Source organism: Bidens hawaiensis, unplaced genomic scaffold, assembly GCF_021521415.1.
Source record: "Bidens hawaiensis isolate Kalapana, Puna unplaced genomic scaffold, B.hawaiensis_p1.1 tig00002507_1, whole genome shotgun sequence".
Classification (NCBI taxonomy): domain Eukaryota; kingdom Viridiplantae; phylum Streptophyta; class Magnoliopsida; order Asterales; family Asteraceae; genus Bidens; species Bidens hawaiensis.
Genome location: NW_027491137.1, coordinates 2,431,366 through 2,447,362, shown reverse-complemented (window position 1 = coordinate 2,447,362; position 15,997 = coordinate 2,431,366). Strand labels below are relative to the sequence as shown.

At 38.7% G+C, this 15,997-nt stretch overlaps 2 protein-coding genes and 2 non-coding genes across 5 annotated transcripts; 3 read left to right on the top strand and 1 right to left on the bottom strand.

Moving 5' to 3' along the window:
• Positions 1-96: 96 nt before the first annotated feature.
• On the bottom strand, positions 97-5,215 carry LOC143619827 (calcium-transporting ATPase 1, endoplasmic reticulum-type-like). 2 transcript variants are annotated; one of them, XM_077091668.1, is made up of 8 exons: positions 3,625-5,215; positions 3,456-3,522; positions 3,241-3,362; positions 2,352-2,633; positions 1,899-2,276; positions 1,716-1,825; positions 964-1,192; positions 97-880 (listed from the first exon to the last, which is right to left on the bottom strand). In XM_077091668.1, the coding sequence occupies exons 1-8, from the start codon at positions 5,029-5,031 to the stop codon at positions 302-304; spliced, it is 3,174 nt and encodes a 1,057-aa protein (XP_076947783.1). In that variant the 5' UTR covers positions 5,032-5,215; the 3' UTR covers positions 97-301. The 2 variants fall into 2 exon arrangements, with proteins under 2 accessions (XP_076947783.1, XP_076947782.1); XM_077091667.1 differs by having other exon boundaries at positions 3,241-3,522.
• A 3,613-nt stretch (positions 5,216-8,828) lies between these two features.
• LOC143619756 (uncharacterized) lies at positions 8,829-10,669 on the top strand. The gene is made up of 9 exons (XM_077091613.1): positions 8,829-8,887; positions 8,962-9,038; positions 9,253-9,300; positions 9,528-9,616; positions 9,736-9,789; positions 9,921-9,988; positions 10,063-10,109; positions 10,219-10,316; positions 10,435-10,669. Exons 1-9 carry the CDS (start codon positions 8,829-8,831, stop codon positions 10,540-10,542), a joined length of 648 nt encoding a protein of 215 aa, XP_076947728.1. The 3' UTR covers positions 10,543-10,669.
• Positions 10,670-11,475: 806 nt separating this feature from the next.
• On the top strand, positions 11,476-11,636 carry LOC143619835 (U1 spliceosomal RNA). The gene has a single exon (XR_013151243.1). It is a non-coding gene; the product is annotated as a U1 spliceosomal RNA (small nuclear RNA).
• Positions 11,637-12,866: 1,230 nt separating this feature from the next.
• Positions 12,867-12,938, top strand: TRNAH-GUG (transfer RNA histidin (anticodon GUG)). The gene has a single exon. It is a non-coding gene; the product is annotated as a tRNA-His (tRNA).
• Positions 12,939-15,997: the final 3,059 nt, after the last annotated feature.

The window sequence follows — 15,997 nt, the reverse complement described above, 5'->3', positions numbered from 1 at the left end:
GTTTCTCTCAGTTTTGGATGAGAATCTATTATAACGTCTTTATTCATCAAAAGTTAATTTAATTGGAATGAGATACCGGTTTTAGCATGTAAATAAAAAAACAGCATAACATGCACTTAGTTCCATTGTAAAGGAAGGCATTAACCAGAATATCAAATTGTTCCAAAAACTAACAAAACTGAAAACATAAAGAAAATAGATTCTATGAAACCTATTTATAATAGAATATGTTAAAAATGGATTAACTGTAAGAAATATTAGCACGAGTCCACTAAGCGCATTCATCCTGCTCGGTTGACGATCACTCTGCCTTGTGCTTGGGAGCCTTTGAAACCCTTTGACCACTCATGGTCAACCTACCGACAAACTTAAGAATCTCATCGATCAAGATAACAGGCAAAGCAACCGCCAAAACCAGCATCCACTCGTTAACACTCAATGGAACAATCCCAAAGACTTGTGCAAGAAACGGAACATATAGAATCAAGAAATGAAGCCCGAACGAGATGGACATTGCTACAAGCAACCATGGGTTGACCCAAGGTGGCATGGTCAACAGGCTCTCATCTTCCGAAAGGGCATTTAAGGAATTAAACATCTCAATCGCGACCAATACCGAGAGCGAGAGTGTCATGGCTTTGACTTTTCCTGTACGGAAATACTCACATGGATCAGAATCAAAATTGAACACCTGGTCTCCGGCTTGGAAGGGCGAAACAGTAAAATTCTCCCACGATTTGCATTGGTCCCAATTTCTGAGCTGAGAGAAGGTGACGAGACTGTGGCCGTCTCCACTTAGGTCAATTCCTAAGAACGAGTCGTGAGTAAACCAAATCACGAAAATGCCCACGGTTGCTAGTCCAACATAGAGTCCAATCACCTAAACAGAAGACGGAAAAGTGAAATCATTTTTGTTTGCATTTCTGTTATAGAAATATTATATAATTTAGGACATGAACTTACCATATATCGAAATAATATCCAGGCGTTAATTAAAGAATCGTCGCTCCTACGTGGGGCCTTTTTCATGATGTATTTGTCAGGTGGATTAAAACCCAAGGCGGTTGCGGGTGGTCCATCGGTGACCAAATTCACCCACAAAAGCTGAACAGGAATCAAGCCTTCGGGAATCCCAATAGCAGCAGTTAGAAATATGCTAGCAACTTCACCAATGTTTGAAGAAATCATATACCTGCAACAATAAAGAAAATACAGTGTCAATAGATGACCGAGCATGAACAAAAACATTTGTTCATTTAGTTAAGCAAACAAACATAAACACATATCTTGTTCTAAACACATATCTTGTTCGTTCATTTATTTTTGTGAACATTCTTTTATGTCCGTTCATTTACATACATTTTCACCAGTTAGCGTTTGTTTTAAGTTCGTTTGTTGATATATTCATCAAAAGAAATTTGGCCCATTACAACTCAGTCTAGGTCTTAATAAATCTTTAGGTCCAACATATTGTTCTTCACATTACTTTTAATTGGTTTTAGGATTTTAGCTCAGCCGTGTCCGTTCATCAATTGTTCAACTATGCTTGTTCGTGAAACGCTCGTTTATAATGTTAATGAACGAACATAAACGATTATGAACATGCTCCTCTTTCTTAACAAGCGAACATGAACAAGAAAATCCTGTTTGTTGGTTCAGTTAAAGCTAACATTTGGTTTGTTTACAAGCCAACTAGAAACGGAAGATAAATTAACCGGATGAAGGCCTTCATGTTGTTGTAAATGGATCTGCCTTCTCCGACTGCCGCCACAATTGTGCTAAAATTATCATCTGCCAAGACCATGTCAGAAGCTTCCTTTGCAACCTGAACATAAAATTCAAAAGTTAAGTAAACGAAAATTACAATTATTGAGAAAATAATTATAATCATAATATACCTCAGTGCCAGCAATACCCATTGCAATTCCAATATCTGCCAATTTTAAAGCGGGTGCATCGTTGACCCCGTCACCAGTCATAGCAACCACTTCACCAGCATCTTTAAGCAGCCTCACTATCTCTTGTTTATGGCGTGGTTCAGCTCGTGAGAAAAGAAGCCCGCCTTTTTGGGCCAAATGACTTTTCGGGTCATGATGTTCCATAAATTGTCTTCCGGTTATGCTTTTTGAACTAATGTACTCATCGGGCCCAAACACACCAATCTCACGACATATTGCTTCTGCTGTGTTTTTATTATCCCCTGTTATAACCATTACTTGAATACCCGCAGCTCTGCAGTCTTCAATTGCTTGACGAACCTCTTTACGAGGAGGATCCTTATTAACACAACAGTTGATGTCAATTAACATATAATATAATATAATTAAAATAATGTAATATTATCTGCATACCCGCAGTCCTGCTAGGCCAGCAAAAGTCAAATTGCTTTCGATTTTAGAGTAGTTGGTTGGGTCAAGTAAAAGATAATGAGCGGGATGATCTTCTTCACCGTTATAACCTATAAACTCTGACGGGTCTTCTTTGTATGCAAAACCCAAAACACGTAAAGCACCCGTTGACATCTCGTTTAGGCTGTCTAAGATTACTGACTTTGACTTCTGGTCAAGGTCAACAACAGAACCGTCTAGCAATTGAATGCGGGAGCTTCTTTCCAACAAGTTTTCAACCGCGCCCTGTTAATAGTTAAGAATTTATTTTGTTAATGCACTACGCCGTACACATTGTACAAATTTAAAACTAATCTAGAAAGAGTAGGCCTGTAGCAGACCGAACGCTCAGTGAACAGTCGAACCTTTCAGCAGGAAGTTCATTTATTAAGGAAACCAAAAAAAAAACGAACACAAGCACATGTCTTGTTCGTGAACATTTGTTTATATTAGTTAGTTTACATTCATCTATGTTCATTAGCTTACGCTTATTTAAGTTCATTTAAATTTTTTAAGACCATACAAGTCTAGTATTAATAACTTTCTAGGCCCAACACATTGTTCTTCACATTACTTTTAACTGGTTTTAGCTCAGTAATGTTTGCTCATCTATGTTAAGTTATGCTCATTCGTTTGTGCTCGTGAACTGCTCGTTTATACTGTTCATTAACGAACATAAACAAACATGAAATGCTCATTTTCTTAACGAACGAACACAAACAAGACAACCTCGTTCTTTAAACGACTCGTGTAACGATAGTTTGTTCGGTTAAAGTTAAACAAACGAACACAAACATGCTTCGTTTGTGTTCGTTTGGTTTGTTCATAAGCCTAAGAAAGTGGAATGCATTACCTTTACAAGTAGTGACTTCTTCCCAGAGTTTGAAGACACAATAACCCCCATTGACTTCCTGTCACGGTCAAACTCAAGAGTCGCAATCCTTCGCTGAATTTTACCCCATGTGCGTGAACAACCTTTATTTAACAGGATTATACAAGAACCAATTAGCACATATGTATAAGTCATAACTAAGTGAAAAGTAGCAGATGAAAGCCATTGTAACATACCCATAAGGTCACCTGTAGCAAAATCAGCATCCAAACCAGAAGGTAGTCCCATTTTCTCAACAAGAACCTGAAGAATATAGACCGCTGGTTGACACACTTAATATAAAAGTACAAACACAATCCAAATGGGCCGGTTCTTAAGTAAACAGATAAAAAATGTCAACTTTACCTTTAGTGCTGCTTCAGTAGGCATCCCACCAGCAACAAAGCCTTTTTCAGATTGCTCAATGCTAGCATCATTAGCCAAAGCAGAAATCTTTGCAATTGTTTGAAGGTTAACATCCATTTTGCCAGCTGGCCAGCCTTGTATCTTTCCATCCAAAGGATTATATGTGCTCCCTTCCACGTTAAACAACCGAACAGCATTTGCTGTATGACCCATAGCAACAAGCTTAGCCACAGCCATCTGGTTGGTAGTCAGTGTGCCAGTTTTATCAGAGCAAATCACAGTTGTACACCCGAGAGTCTCAACACTAGGTAGCTTCCTAACAAGAGCATTCTTTTGAGCCATCTTACGGGTGCCAAGAGCCAAACAAGTGGTAATGACAGCTGGCAGACCTTCTGGGATAGCAGCAACTGCCAATGCTACAGCTATTTCAAAGTAATAAGTACACTTCTCGAATGAAAACTTGAAATTTGTTGGCCAGCCATCTGCATACTCCCACGCGAGAAAGTACTTAACATTTATAAGCCAAACCAAAACACAAATTAACCCAATCATCATGGTCAATGTTTCTCCAAACTCATTCAGTTTCTTCTTCAATGGTGTGTCTTCTTCACTCTGTGAAGCCTCATGAATCTGTGAGTGCACTTTGCCTAATTCAGTGTTCATCCCTGTATCTGTAACCAAACATATACAATTCCCGTTTACAACTGTTGTCCCAGCAAATACCATGCATTTTTTACCCTGGATATCAGTTTCCAAAGGAACAGGTTTAGTAGTTTTACTAACAGCTTCACTTTCTCCAGTTAATGAACCCTGTTCAACTCTAAGAGTTGAGCTAATTAGATTCAATACCCTCATATCAGCAGGGACTTTATCCCCTACACGAAGCTCCACAATATCACCCGGAACAAGTTCTTTCGCGGGTAGGCCTGAAAACTTTTTTCCGTTGCGTATGACAGTTGCTTGTTCTGATTGAATCTCCTTAAGAGCTTCTAACGCCTTTTCAGCATTACTTTCTTGCCAAACACCAACAATCGCGTTAACAATTAGTATCAAAAATATCACCAGAGGCTCTACAAACGCTGTGATCTCCATCTCTCCACCCTCTTCACCATCATACCAAGCTAGAACAAACGAAATCACAGCAGCAACAAGCAATATTCTAACCAATGTATCATTAAACTGATCTAATATCAGACGGAAAACAGATTGTCCTTCATGTTTTTCCAACTCATTCAACCCATAAATCTTCAAACGCTTCTCAACTTCAGCATCTGATAGACCAGTTTTCCTATCTACCTTGTATTTTTCTTCACATTCGTGCGCTTCTTTTGCCCACGAAGCATAACTGTTAGACGACCCAGCCCCTGCACTCTCTTTCTTCCCATAGTTTTGGGCTCCTTTACCCATCAATACTCACACGATGAAACAATATCAACCAAATCACTAAATACTCCCACAAGCAAATCCCCTGTATAAGAAAAGGTTTCACAGTAACTAAAACAGCATTTAAAATCTCATCACAAACTCAAGAGCGAAACAAATAACTCTCGTTTCTTAATCAGAAAATATGACTCAAAAACTGATAAGAAAATCTCAAAACAATAACTCGGTTTCTCTCATGACGAACCCTAACTCGGTTGCATCTCATGTGTTATAATGTCTAACCATAACTCGGTTAGCCATGACATTACCAATTATAATTACAAAACAATTAGGAAACATATTGTAATTAGGAAACATAACCAACTACAACATACTTGTCAGCATAGTGACTGAGGGTCCAAAATTACCAACACAAATAGCAGTTGTAAGGTGGATTCAACAAACAAATAATCCAATCGCGTATACGCTTTCAGTTTCACACTAATTCAACCATAATCTATCTAACGATCTAGGGCTAATTCTACCGCAAAAGATACAAAACTTGATGAGGACTCAAACAAACGCATCATAGATTCGAATGACCTAATGTACAAGCTTCAATTCACGTAAACACAACGAACATCAAACAAACACTCAACGATCGAGTAAAATTGATAAAAATCCAAAACCCTAAGATCGAGAATCACTCCTTCCGAAACAGAAATCAGAGGCGATTATAGGAATGAATTGTTTAAGGCTATCTATAATAAAAGGATGTAACAGGTGTTAATAATACCAGTGGAAGGAAGATCTGCAGCGATTGGGAGAGTGATGAGGGGACGCACGCTACGTGAGAGAATGAGATCTGCGGAGGGTCCCGTGATGGCCTTTCTATTCTATTTATTATTATTACTATTATTATCGTCGTCGTCGTCGTCGTCGTCGTCGTCGTCGTCGTACTCAGTATATTGTTGGTATGCTATTATTGTTGGTATTACTATTATTATTGTCATATGATAGCGATTTCCATTCTAAAATTCTTGTTATTATATTGTTGGTATGCTATATATTTTTTTTTTATCTTTTTGTTTTTGTTAATGTCATGAAATTAAATATATTATTTGTTTTTATTCGATATATGTAAAACTATGTTAACGGATGCCGGTCCTATCGATTTGGTGATAATAAACATGGTATTTTCATCAATATATTTAATTTAAAACAATAAAAGGTGTGATAGAAACCAGAAATTGAAAGTTTAAAATTAAGAAAAATAGCCTGATTCAAGATAGGATAATCTCCAATTACAAAGATTAAAACCCTAATTTTATAGCATAAACATCGACATCTCACAAATGAATGCAAACTCTAATTTAATATAATGCAAACTCTAATTTAATATTCATACAAACGGTTATTTGCCATAACCGTCCCTGAACTATCGGAAACGTATCAATGCATCCCTATCGTACAAACGACTTGTCCTCGAGTCGAAAATCAAATAGTTGGGCCAAGCGATTAACCATTCAATTATTGCAGGCTGACCAGCTTCTTGGACCCCGTCTCGAAGATTGATTTCCCAATCTTTGGTAATTGGTAGGGAAACTATTGGTGTTGCTAGGACTTGAACCAGTACATGATTAATCTCAAGAGAAATGTTATAAGGATAAAAAACTAAGTGGTGAGTTTACAAATCGTGGGCAGGGCAGCATTCGTGTAACTACCTCCTTTCCACCCCCACCTTTCAGTTCACGGTGATTTTGATCCTCATCTCCGATCTTAAATTGAATACCATCTCCAATATTCAATTGAACACTATCAACGATCTTTAATTGAACACCCAAAACATGTGTTTGACCTGCCTTCGTCATCTATAGGGTTGTCATAAAGGGTTCTTCATTGATCATATCTAGCAGTGGTACGTGGAGAGGGTCATGCTCGGAACCCTCCGGTTCTTCCGCCACCGTGCTCTTTAAATCGCCATCTGATTCTTCACAGTTACAACCATCTCCGATCACCCCGACTTTGATTTCTTCAACATCGTCCCTCAAAGATGCAAGAATGGCGTCTAATCGTGCTGCAATGGTTGATAATTGATCTACTAGATTCCGGGTTGTAGGCGTCATTCGATTTCCCGGCAATGGAACCATTGATAGAAACCAGAAATCGAAAGCTTAAAATTAAGATAAACAGCCTGATTCAAGATAGGCTAATATCCAATTACAAGGATTAAAACCCTAATTTTATAACATAAACATCGACATCTCATAAATGAATGCAAACTCTAATTTAATATTGATACAGACGGTTATTTGCCATAACCGTCCTTGAACTATCGGAAACGTATCAGTTGATTTTTTTTAAACTGAAGAACTACAACACAAAAACATTGTGTGTTCGTATGGGGGTGTTTGGGTGAGCTTTTAATACTTACTTATTTGCTTGTTTGATTATTGAAAAGCAAAATGTGTTTGACAAAGCTCCTTTAAAAGCTTCAAATTGGAGTTTTTCTTGCTTTTCAAAAAGCAAATAAGCAAAAAAACAATTTTAAAAGCTCACCCAAACACCCCTTATATATCTATACTAGTTTTTATTTTCCGTATTACGGGGGTTGTGTTTCATTTTTTGTGTCTAATAATTATATATATTTTTTTAGATTTTAATTTTATTTATTGCAAATATGTTAATAATATATTTAGGGTTTGATAATGAAAGACTTTCACAAATAAATGACATGCTATAACCAGTCTCGTCACCAGATACTTGGACACTGCCAACGTCCCGACACTCTTAGACCATGCGGTTTTTGAGTTCACGCGGTTTGTTTAGTAACAATATGGTGTACATGGAAGACTAGAAAACCAACTTATTTCTAATGGGAGGTTGTGAGACCGATACAGTTGTCTAATACAGTGAGGGATATAAAGGCGGTTGGGTTTATATGGCTAAAGAGCCGATCAAAAGAGACCAGCTTATATGCAGTGTTTTGAAACCCGGCCCGGTCGGTTGGATCGGTCCGACCGGGACTTGGTACTTATACTTGGCCGGGTCAGGGTATTTGGGCCGTTTTCTAAAAACCCAGTCGGGTTTTGCTGGTGGCGGTAGGCCGAACCTGGTGACCCGGCGGGTCAACCGGTAAAACCCATTTCTTCATTAAATACAAAATGAAATGTGAATGCCGGGATTTGAACTGGGTCATTTCCAATATAGAAGCTTTAATATTACCCCATGAGACAACTAACCAAACTTTATTGATGTCTTTATTGATCAAACATAAATCATATATATATATATATATATATATATATATATATATATATATATATATATATATATATATATATATTTAAAAAGCAACGCATAAAAGAAATAAACATTAAAGTTTGTTATTATTATGATTTTTGGTTATTATTATTTTTTATATGTATATATATATTTAAATTATTTATGACATCATCCGGACCAAACATCGGTTCGCCCTTCCAGATCAGTCCAACCTTTGACCCGGTAAAACTTCCAGGCAGACGTTCTGGTTGGGTCTGAAAACATTGCTTATATGGTAAGAATTGGTGAGGTTTTTGGTTGTAAAAATGTAAATAACTTGGTTGAATAAAAGAGTTGTGGAATGCTATGGTAACAGACTCTGCCAGCGGTCAACTTGTGCAGGTGCAGTCACATCAATCAAGCATAAGAATCTATCTATCCATTGCTGGTTGCCAAAATAACTGTTTCGGGTTGTTTTCCGTTAACATTGAATTGAATGCTACCAGATAAGTCCAGAGTCTCCTCGGCCACACACTAATTCAATCAATCAATCTCCGTCGACGGTTAATTCGACGTCAATGGCGCGTATCTCAGATGTCTATCTCTTCTTCTACAACTCCGTTCAAGCTTTCGGATGGTATGAACATTCATCTTCTTCTCTATCTCTAGCTTGCGAAAACAAACACTAGCACTAACACACACTCATTGCAGGGCAACTGCTTTGTTCAGAATTTCACTTGACTTCTTCTCGGTCAACGCCGGCTACGCTTCTGCAGGAGAACTCATTTGTAAGGCATTTTATCATACACCTGGTCTGCAAATTCAGTCGACTTCATTTTAAACCATGTATCTATCTTCATCAATTCCTTTTGCTTTGTTTATCTCAACAAACAAACAAACAAACACCTGCATCATCATTTCTGATTTTCATCTTTATTAGAGAAATAATTCTCTCTTTCTTGAAATCTAATACTTAAAATGATTTTGATTCTTCTTTGATAGGCTTGCTGCAGACTCTTGCTTTCATTGAAGTCATCCATGGAGCTTTAGGTGGGTCCCCGAGAAACAATATAAGTGCTAAAACCATGGTTGTCGATTAATCTCTATTTGGTCAATATTCAAAATTTAGTATATATATATTATATATTTATATTTGAAAACTTACATGTAAATTTTAATCTGATTAATCACCAGTCCCTACCTCACCACCCTGACTAGCGCCTAGCGAGTTCTACAACATAGGATTTGAACTGAAAGTTCTAGTGTTTTTTTATAAGGTATTGTTCCTAGTGGATTTATCTTCCCACTTATGCAATGGGGAGGAAGGACACATTTCCTACTTTCAATTGTTCGTCAATTACACGAGGTCTGTATTATCTTTTTACATGCATCGTGTTTATCCTAATTATATACAAGAATGAGATATTAAAGTGATATAAATATTTGATTTTGACCATTTTAACTAATATCTTTTACTTCATATAGGTTCAAGAATTGCCTGCAGTTCTCATAACATTTGTTGCGTGGTGCTGCATTGAGGTAAATTTACACTTTTGGTTTCATTGCATTGTTACATGCATTTTTTGAAACTGATTTCATTAGGGTAATGAGCCGATTGACCAAAATTTCATTTTACATGTTTTGACTTTTGACCAGTTTCATGGAAACAGATAATTAGGTATCCGTTCTATGCGTTGAGCTGCTTGGGTAGCTGCCCCTATTTCCTTACCTACCTCAGGTTTGGTTCATCTCATTTAACATCAGAAGTTTCATATTTAGTTGAGAAAATAAAGATTGATGTCATTTTGGTAGGTACACAGTCTTCATTGTGATCTACCCAATTGGGGTTGTGGGTGAAAGTAAGTGGTTTATGTGTTATCCTTATGACAGTTTTTCACTATGTGGACATTGTATATACTGATCAACTTATTATTTAATATTTTTTTCTGATTTGATATTACTAAATAGTGTGGATCATGTACCGATCACTCCCGGTTATCATGGAGAAAAATCTTTATGCAGATTTTTTTGCTGCCTTCCCTTTCAGCTACTATACATTTGTCAAGGTATCTTATCATATGTTGAGAGATTTTGCTCCATGTCACGTGCCACGTCACCTACTTTTTTCCATGTCATTTTCTGTAACCGTCAGCCAAAATTTTAATATCTTGAATTTTTTTCCAGGCGGTCCTTATCTGCTATCCATTTCTTTGGTTGCAAATGTATCTTTATTTGTTCAAGCAACGGCGTTCGAAGCTATATCCACGCAGTGAGGAGAAAAAGAGAAAATGAAGATCCAACAGTTAACTTAAGAAAACTGTGGTGATAATTTGGATTCTTTCTGCATATTTTTTGAAACCTATTTGGCTGTTTGTATTTAGATGATTAGGTCTATTTGTGCATTAAAAACTATGTGCCCTTTAGAGTTTAGACATCTCTGCTTGCGGACGAATCATAATTCAGATATTTTCACATTTACATATTAAACATCTGTTTATATTCTCTGATTTTTCAAAACTTTCCAAATGACATGTGTTGGGCGTTGTAATCTCATGTATCAGGGCATTCTCGTCTGGCTCGGCTTTTGAACAACACTAATCAATGGATACACTAAAGTATCATTAGTATTAATTAAAGTATGTAACAATCATTACACTAAACTACTAAAGTATACTCATAACAAATCGATAAGTGTAGATGTGTAGTGTAATTAACAATGCATGTATACTCATAACAGTGTATACACACACTATTAGTGTTTGCATCACTAAATTATTATCATGTAATGTATCATCAATACGTACGGTATACTTTTAAAGTTTCATTTATTTACGATATAACTAAGTTTTGGATTGACATATCTAACACGTTTAAGAAACAGGTCGTTTTTCAGGTTAACTTGTTTAACCCTTAGTTAAAAATGTCACCATTTATGACCCGTTTAACCCATTTATTTTAGCAAACGACCTACCCAATAAACACGTTTACAACTTAATTATAACCCGCAAACCTTTTTGACATGCTAAGATAAATGGATTAACCTTGCCATGTATGAGTTACACAAATTTTATAGGCATAAAAACTCTATAGTTATTTGCATCATAAAAGAAATAAAGGAGATTGAATGAGTTTTTAACATTATTGTAACCCAATCCCACATCGGATGGATGATGAAATATTGGAGGAGAGTAGAGGTATAAAAGGTGAGCAAGGGCATTAGGTTACTCACTTACCTGGACGGGGTCAATGGGTGATCAAGAAGGCCCATGGCCTAGGTTGATGACCTCCATTGCACTTAGGAGGGGTGTCTGTCTACGGTCGGCCCAAGTGGTCGAGCCTACGTCATAATTTCTGGCAGTGGAGGCCTGCGTTCGCGCGGCCTCTACCAATTCCAAGTAAATCTTTTTATATCAACCTCTGTCGTCTATTAATGTCCTTGACCAATTTCATTGAAACACATAATTGGGTACCTGTCTTTTTATATCAAGCTCTGTCGTCTATTAATGTCCTCGACCAATTTCATTGAAACACATAATTGGGTACCTGGCCTACGCTTTAAAGCTGAATGGGTTCGCGTGACCTCTACCTACCCATCTTGGAAATGTAAGAGAATGTGCGTGCAACCACACACTGGGTACACAACAACACATGCAATGTAATCAACAATGCTTACATTAAAATGTCACTAGTAATACATGCATCAATGCCAGGAGTGTCCAAATAGGTCATGATTTGAAGCTCGCTCCGAAAAGGTCATGATTTGAAGCTCGCTCCGAAAAAAGATCGGATACAGCTTGCTCAAAATTGGCTAGGTTTGTAAACGAGTTGAAGTCAAGCCAAGGTTGGCTCATTTGTTAACAAGTGTTAGTGGTAATAGTAAAGTATTACTAGTAATGCACGCATAAAAAACTATACAAAAATATTATCAGTAACACGTAATATAATCATAAATGCATCCAATATATACTATTAAAGTTTCACTTATTTACGATATAACCACTATGTAGAATTTCTGTGTTTGTAATTACCTATGCATACAACATATTATTAAAGTTTCACTTATTTTTAATAATGCCACCTCATTTTCTGTATTTTAGCACCGCAAATAAGTTGTAGTTCAAAATTATCATTACATGAATGCAGTTTTATCTTGAAGATCCGGTCCAGATGTAATTGTTAGTGCTTCTGATCTCATTTATCATTTTAGGGGTGTTTGGGACTTCTTATTTTACCTTCTTATAATTTTTCATTCAGTTAATAAGTTAGAAAAGTATAACTTATGAAACTTTTTCTCTCACAATATAAGCAATCCCAAACACCTTATTACTTTTCAAAAAGTTAATAAGTTATAAGTTGGTGAAAATAAGCAATCCCAAACACCCCCTTAAAGTATGAATGATGAGGTTCTATTTATTCAAGTAGAAATAGAGAATCACCTATGAAAGTTTGAACTTGAGCAACTTCTAGCTTATAACTTATAAGTAATCTAGCTCGATTACGTAAGAAAACAAAATTATTAGATAATTTGTTTTTATGATATCAATCACTTAATATTTGTTGGAAGGCCTTTATTAGTGTTTCTTCATTTATATTACTATGAAGCTAGGTATCGTCTTGTGGCTGTAGTTTAGTGGTAAGAATTCCACGTTGTGGCCGTGGAGACCTGGGCTCGAATCCCAGCAGCCACACGCGCAAATTTTTAATTTTATAATTTCAAATTGTTGGGTACACATGTCACCCAGTTCGAGTCCCTTTCACTGCGTTGGCTAAATTAAATTGAAAACTAGAAAGTTAACCCCCCCCCCCCCCCCCATGGCTTCAGCAGTTAGCTTCTACACCACGAATGTCAAACACCTTCGACGTGATTTTACCCTTTAACGCGACTACACCTCCGACAAGATTGTGATTCAGGTAAACTTTAAATTTCTTTCATTTATTAATGAGTTGTTGCCCTAATCCTTATCCTATCCTATCCTTTATTATATATATTAAGGATTAAAACACCTTACTCAATCAGCTGCAAACTTTATGTGATTCAACCGCTTTTTTGATTATATTGAAAAATGTGTTTATGCTCATCACACTTACTTGTTCTAACTTCAATTTAATAATCAGTTTCAGGGGCGGTAATTGAAGAAACACTAATGTACCCCGGGCAGATTACGGATAATCTGGGGGTTAAGTAATGTTTCCCACAAGGGTTAGGTCCGGCAAAGAAGGATGTTCTTCAGATGACCTGCAAAACCGACACCGTGAGCTCGTCACTGAGAAGGGGGGGTTCCTCCTTGTGACCACCCTCCGGCGTGAGAATCAGACTAGATTGCTCTGAATATAAGTGTATATTGAGAGAAATAGCTAGTGAAGGTAAAATACCAGATGATCATACCGTTCCAAGGTGTTGGAGTATTTATAGCCGAAGGTAGGTTTCCAAGCAGGTACAGCCAGCTGTATAATATTCATGTTCTACCAACTATGGGCTACGCACGTGCCATGCTGGTTGGTGGGTAGGCAGCGGCTGATAGTGACAAGGCCGGCTGTGTACTGTTCCCTTTCCACCAACTGCAGGCTATGTGCGTGCCGCGACAAGGGTTGGTGAGTAGGCAGCGGCTAATAGTGACAAACAGTACTAGAGCATGCTCCTCGTACTGTTTGTCGGTGAGCTGTCACCCTGTGATTGGTTCATGGGCTGCTTTGGTCAGATCTTGTCTATTTTGTCCATACCTTGGCAGGTATAGTACAAAAGATCTTCCAGAAGCATACAGACTGGCTCATTTGGGCGGGAGTATTCCCGCCTTGCTCATTCCTTCAGGTGACACTGAATTATTGAGTGCCTTGTGCGTGTAGCCTTGCTATTAGTGCGGGTAGCCTTGCTATTAGTGCGGGTGCCTTGTGCCTGATGGTTTGTATCCGCAGCTGCGGGGACAGGCGGGATACTTCACCATTGGGAGGCTTTCCCTGCGGGAACAGCTGGCGTACTGCGCGTAAGGTCTTTATCTCTGAGCATGGTGGGTCCTGCGGAACCAGTTGGTCCTTGCGCAAACGTCCCTCTTCAAGGTGAGTCTTGCGGGTCCAACTGGGCTCTGCTGGGACCTACCTCTTCAAGTTCCCCCAGTCCAATGTTCTTCTCATGAATTGTTAATAAGTGAGGTGAGCTTTGGACTTAATCAAGGGGTTTTGAAAAGTATTTGGTTTTAAGGTTGTCCGTGGGGATTCTTCCCGCGGTTTCCCTAATGTCACGCAGAAATTCCCGACTTTTCTGCTTGATCTTTGGGTATGATGCGGGTAGGTGTGTAACCTCCTCGTAAGTCAGGAGCGTTGAGTTCCACTTGTGTAGATTCTCCATGAGGTTTTGGTAGTTTTGAACATAGTGATCAATTATGTTAAAACAACCAATTCCATCTTGGAGCTTCAAACAATCTAGTTCTCGACGTTCCCACTATGCGGGGATGTTATTCCCGTTTCCGCAAGCATGGCCCAGAAGATCCTTCTTGGTTTCAATTCCCTGCGGAGTGCTATGTATGTGAAGGGTTTCGCCTTGACACTGTACCCGCACTCGTCTTATAGTTACTTTACTTCCAAGGTATTCCTGGCTTCAATTTCCTGCGGGTGCTAAGTATGTGAAGGGTTTTGCCTTGACACTGTACTCGCACTCGTCTTATAGTTACTTTACTTCCAAGGTATTCCTGGCTTCAATTTCCTGCGGGTGCTAAGTATGTGAAGGGTTTTGCCTTGACACTGTACTCGCACCTGTCTTATAGTTACTTGGTTGCCAAGGTAAGGGGTATTTTCCCGCTTACTTTTGAATCTTTTTAAAATTCGAAGAGTTGGTGGAAGGATAAGAACAGTCCAAACTGTTGAAACGTCGTCCGACGGTTTCTTCTGACAGTGTCAGGACGTGCAGGAAGTTATGGTGACGTGACAGTATATGGTCATTCCAGGCGCTTTTTCAGGCGCGTGGGCGCGATTTTTCCGGCGCGTGGCCGCGAAATTAATGGCACGCGTCCTTTCAACAGCTGTTGCCAGCTTGCTCTTTGCCACGTGTCATAGTTTCATTGCACCTGCGATTTCTCTCTCTTCCGCATTAAATTCATCGCATTAATTGCGATGAGTATATAAAGGGCGAGAGGGTGCACCTTAGTCCACACTTTCTCTTCATCTTCTAAACGATTTCCGGTGAATACTCACTATTCCGTCGAGCATTCTTCTGAAATCGTTGTTCTGTACATTCAAAACATGTCTTCTACCCGTGATTTTGAGGCCACTGCCGAGGAGTCTGAGTTGTTCGTCGAGAACCCGACGTCGACGTCCGAAAAGGACGACAAGAGCACTGCTGGCGAATGCCAGTGCGCTCTTCCTATTGACCTCTACCTGTACATCGTCCGGAAGTTCATGCTCGAGCCTTTCAAGCCTAAGTTTCCGGAGCTTCATCAGACGGTATACGATGCCCCTAAGGGCAAGATAGGGGTGTACGCTGCTTTCTTCGTCTATGGGAATATGATGTTCCCATTGACGAAGTTTGTATACCGTTTCTTGGAGAGGCACGGTGTGCATCTGACCGAGGTACACCCGATGGCGATCGCCAAGATCCGCCACTTTGAGTGGGTGTGCCTCATTGTGGGCGTGGAGCCCCACGTTGATCGGTTGATGACCTTCTACTCCTGGAGGTGCATCCAGGGGTGGTACACCTTGGTCAATCGGATCAAGGGTTTGAAGATCCGCGCTACCGAGCGCAGTCTTCGGTCGTGGA

What these genes read in the sequence shown, in the direction of transcription:
- LOC143619827 (XM_077091667.1), bottom strand. Translation starts at nt 5,031, where the DNA reads ATGGGTAAAGGAGCCCAAAACTATGGGAAGAAAGAGAGTGCAGGGGCT. An exon ending in AGAAGTCACTACTTGTAAAG is followed by an intron (nt 2,634 to 3,240) that starts GTAATGCATTCC and finishes AACTATTAACAG; the next exon opens with GGCGCGGTTGAAAACTTGTT. An exon ending in CTGGCCTAGCAGGACTGCGG is followed by an intron (nt 2,277 to 2,351) that starts GTATGCAGATAA and finishes TGTGTTAATAAG; the next exon opens with GATCCTCCTCGTAAAGAGGT.
- LOC143619756 (XM_077091613.1), top strand. Translation starts at nt 8,829, where the DNA reads ATGGCGCGTATCTCAGATGTCTATCTCTTCTTCTACAACTCCGTTCAA. An exon ending in TTCTGCAGGAGAACTCATTT is followed by an intron (nt 9,039 to 9,252) that starts GTAAGGCATTTT and finishes CTTCTTTGATAG; the next exon opens with GCTTGCTGCAGACTCTTGCT. An exon ending in TTGCGTGGTGCTGCATTGAG is followed by an intron (nt 9,790 to 9,920) that starts GTAAATTTACAC and finishes TCATGGAAACAG; the next exon opens with ATAATTAGGTATCCGTTCTA.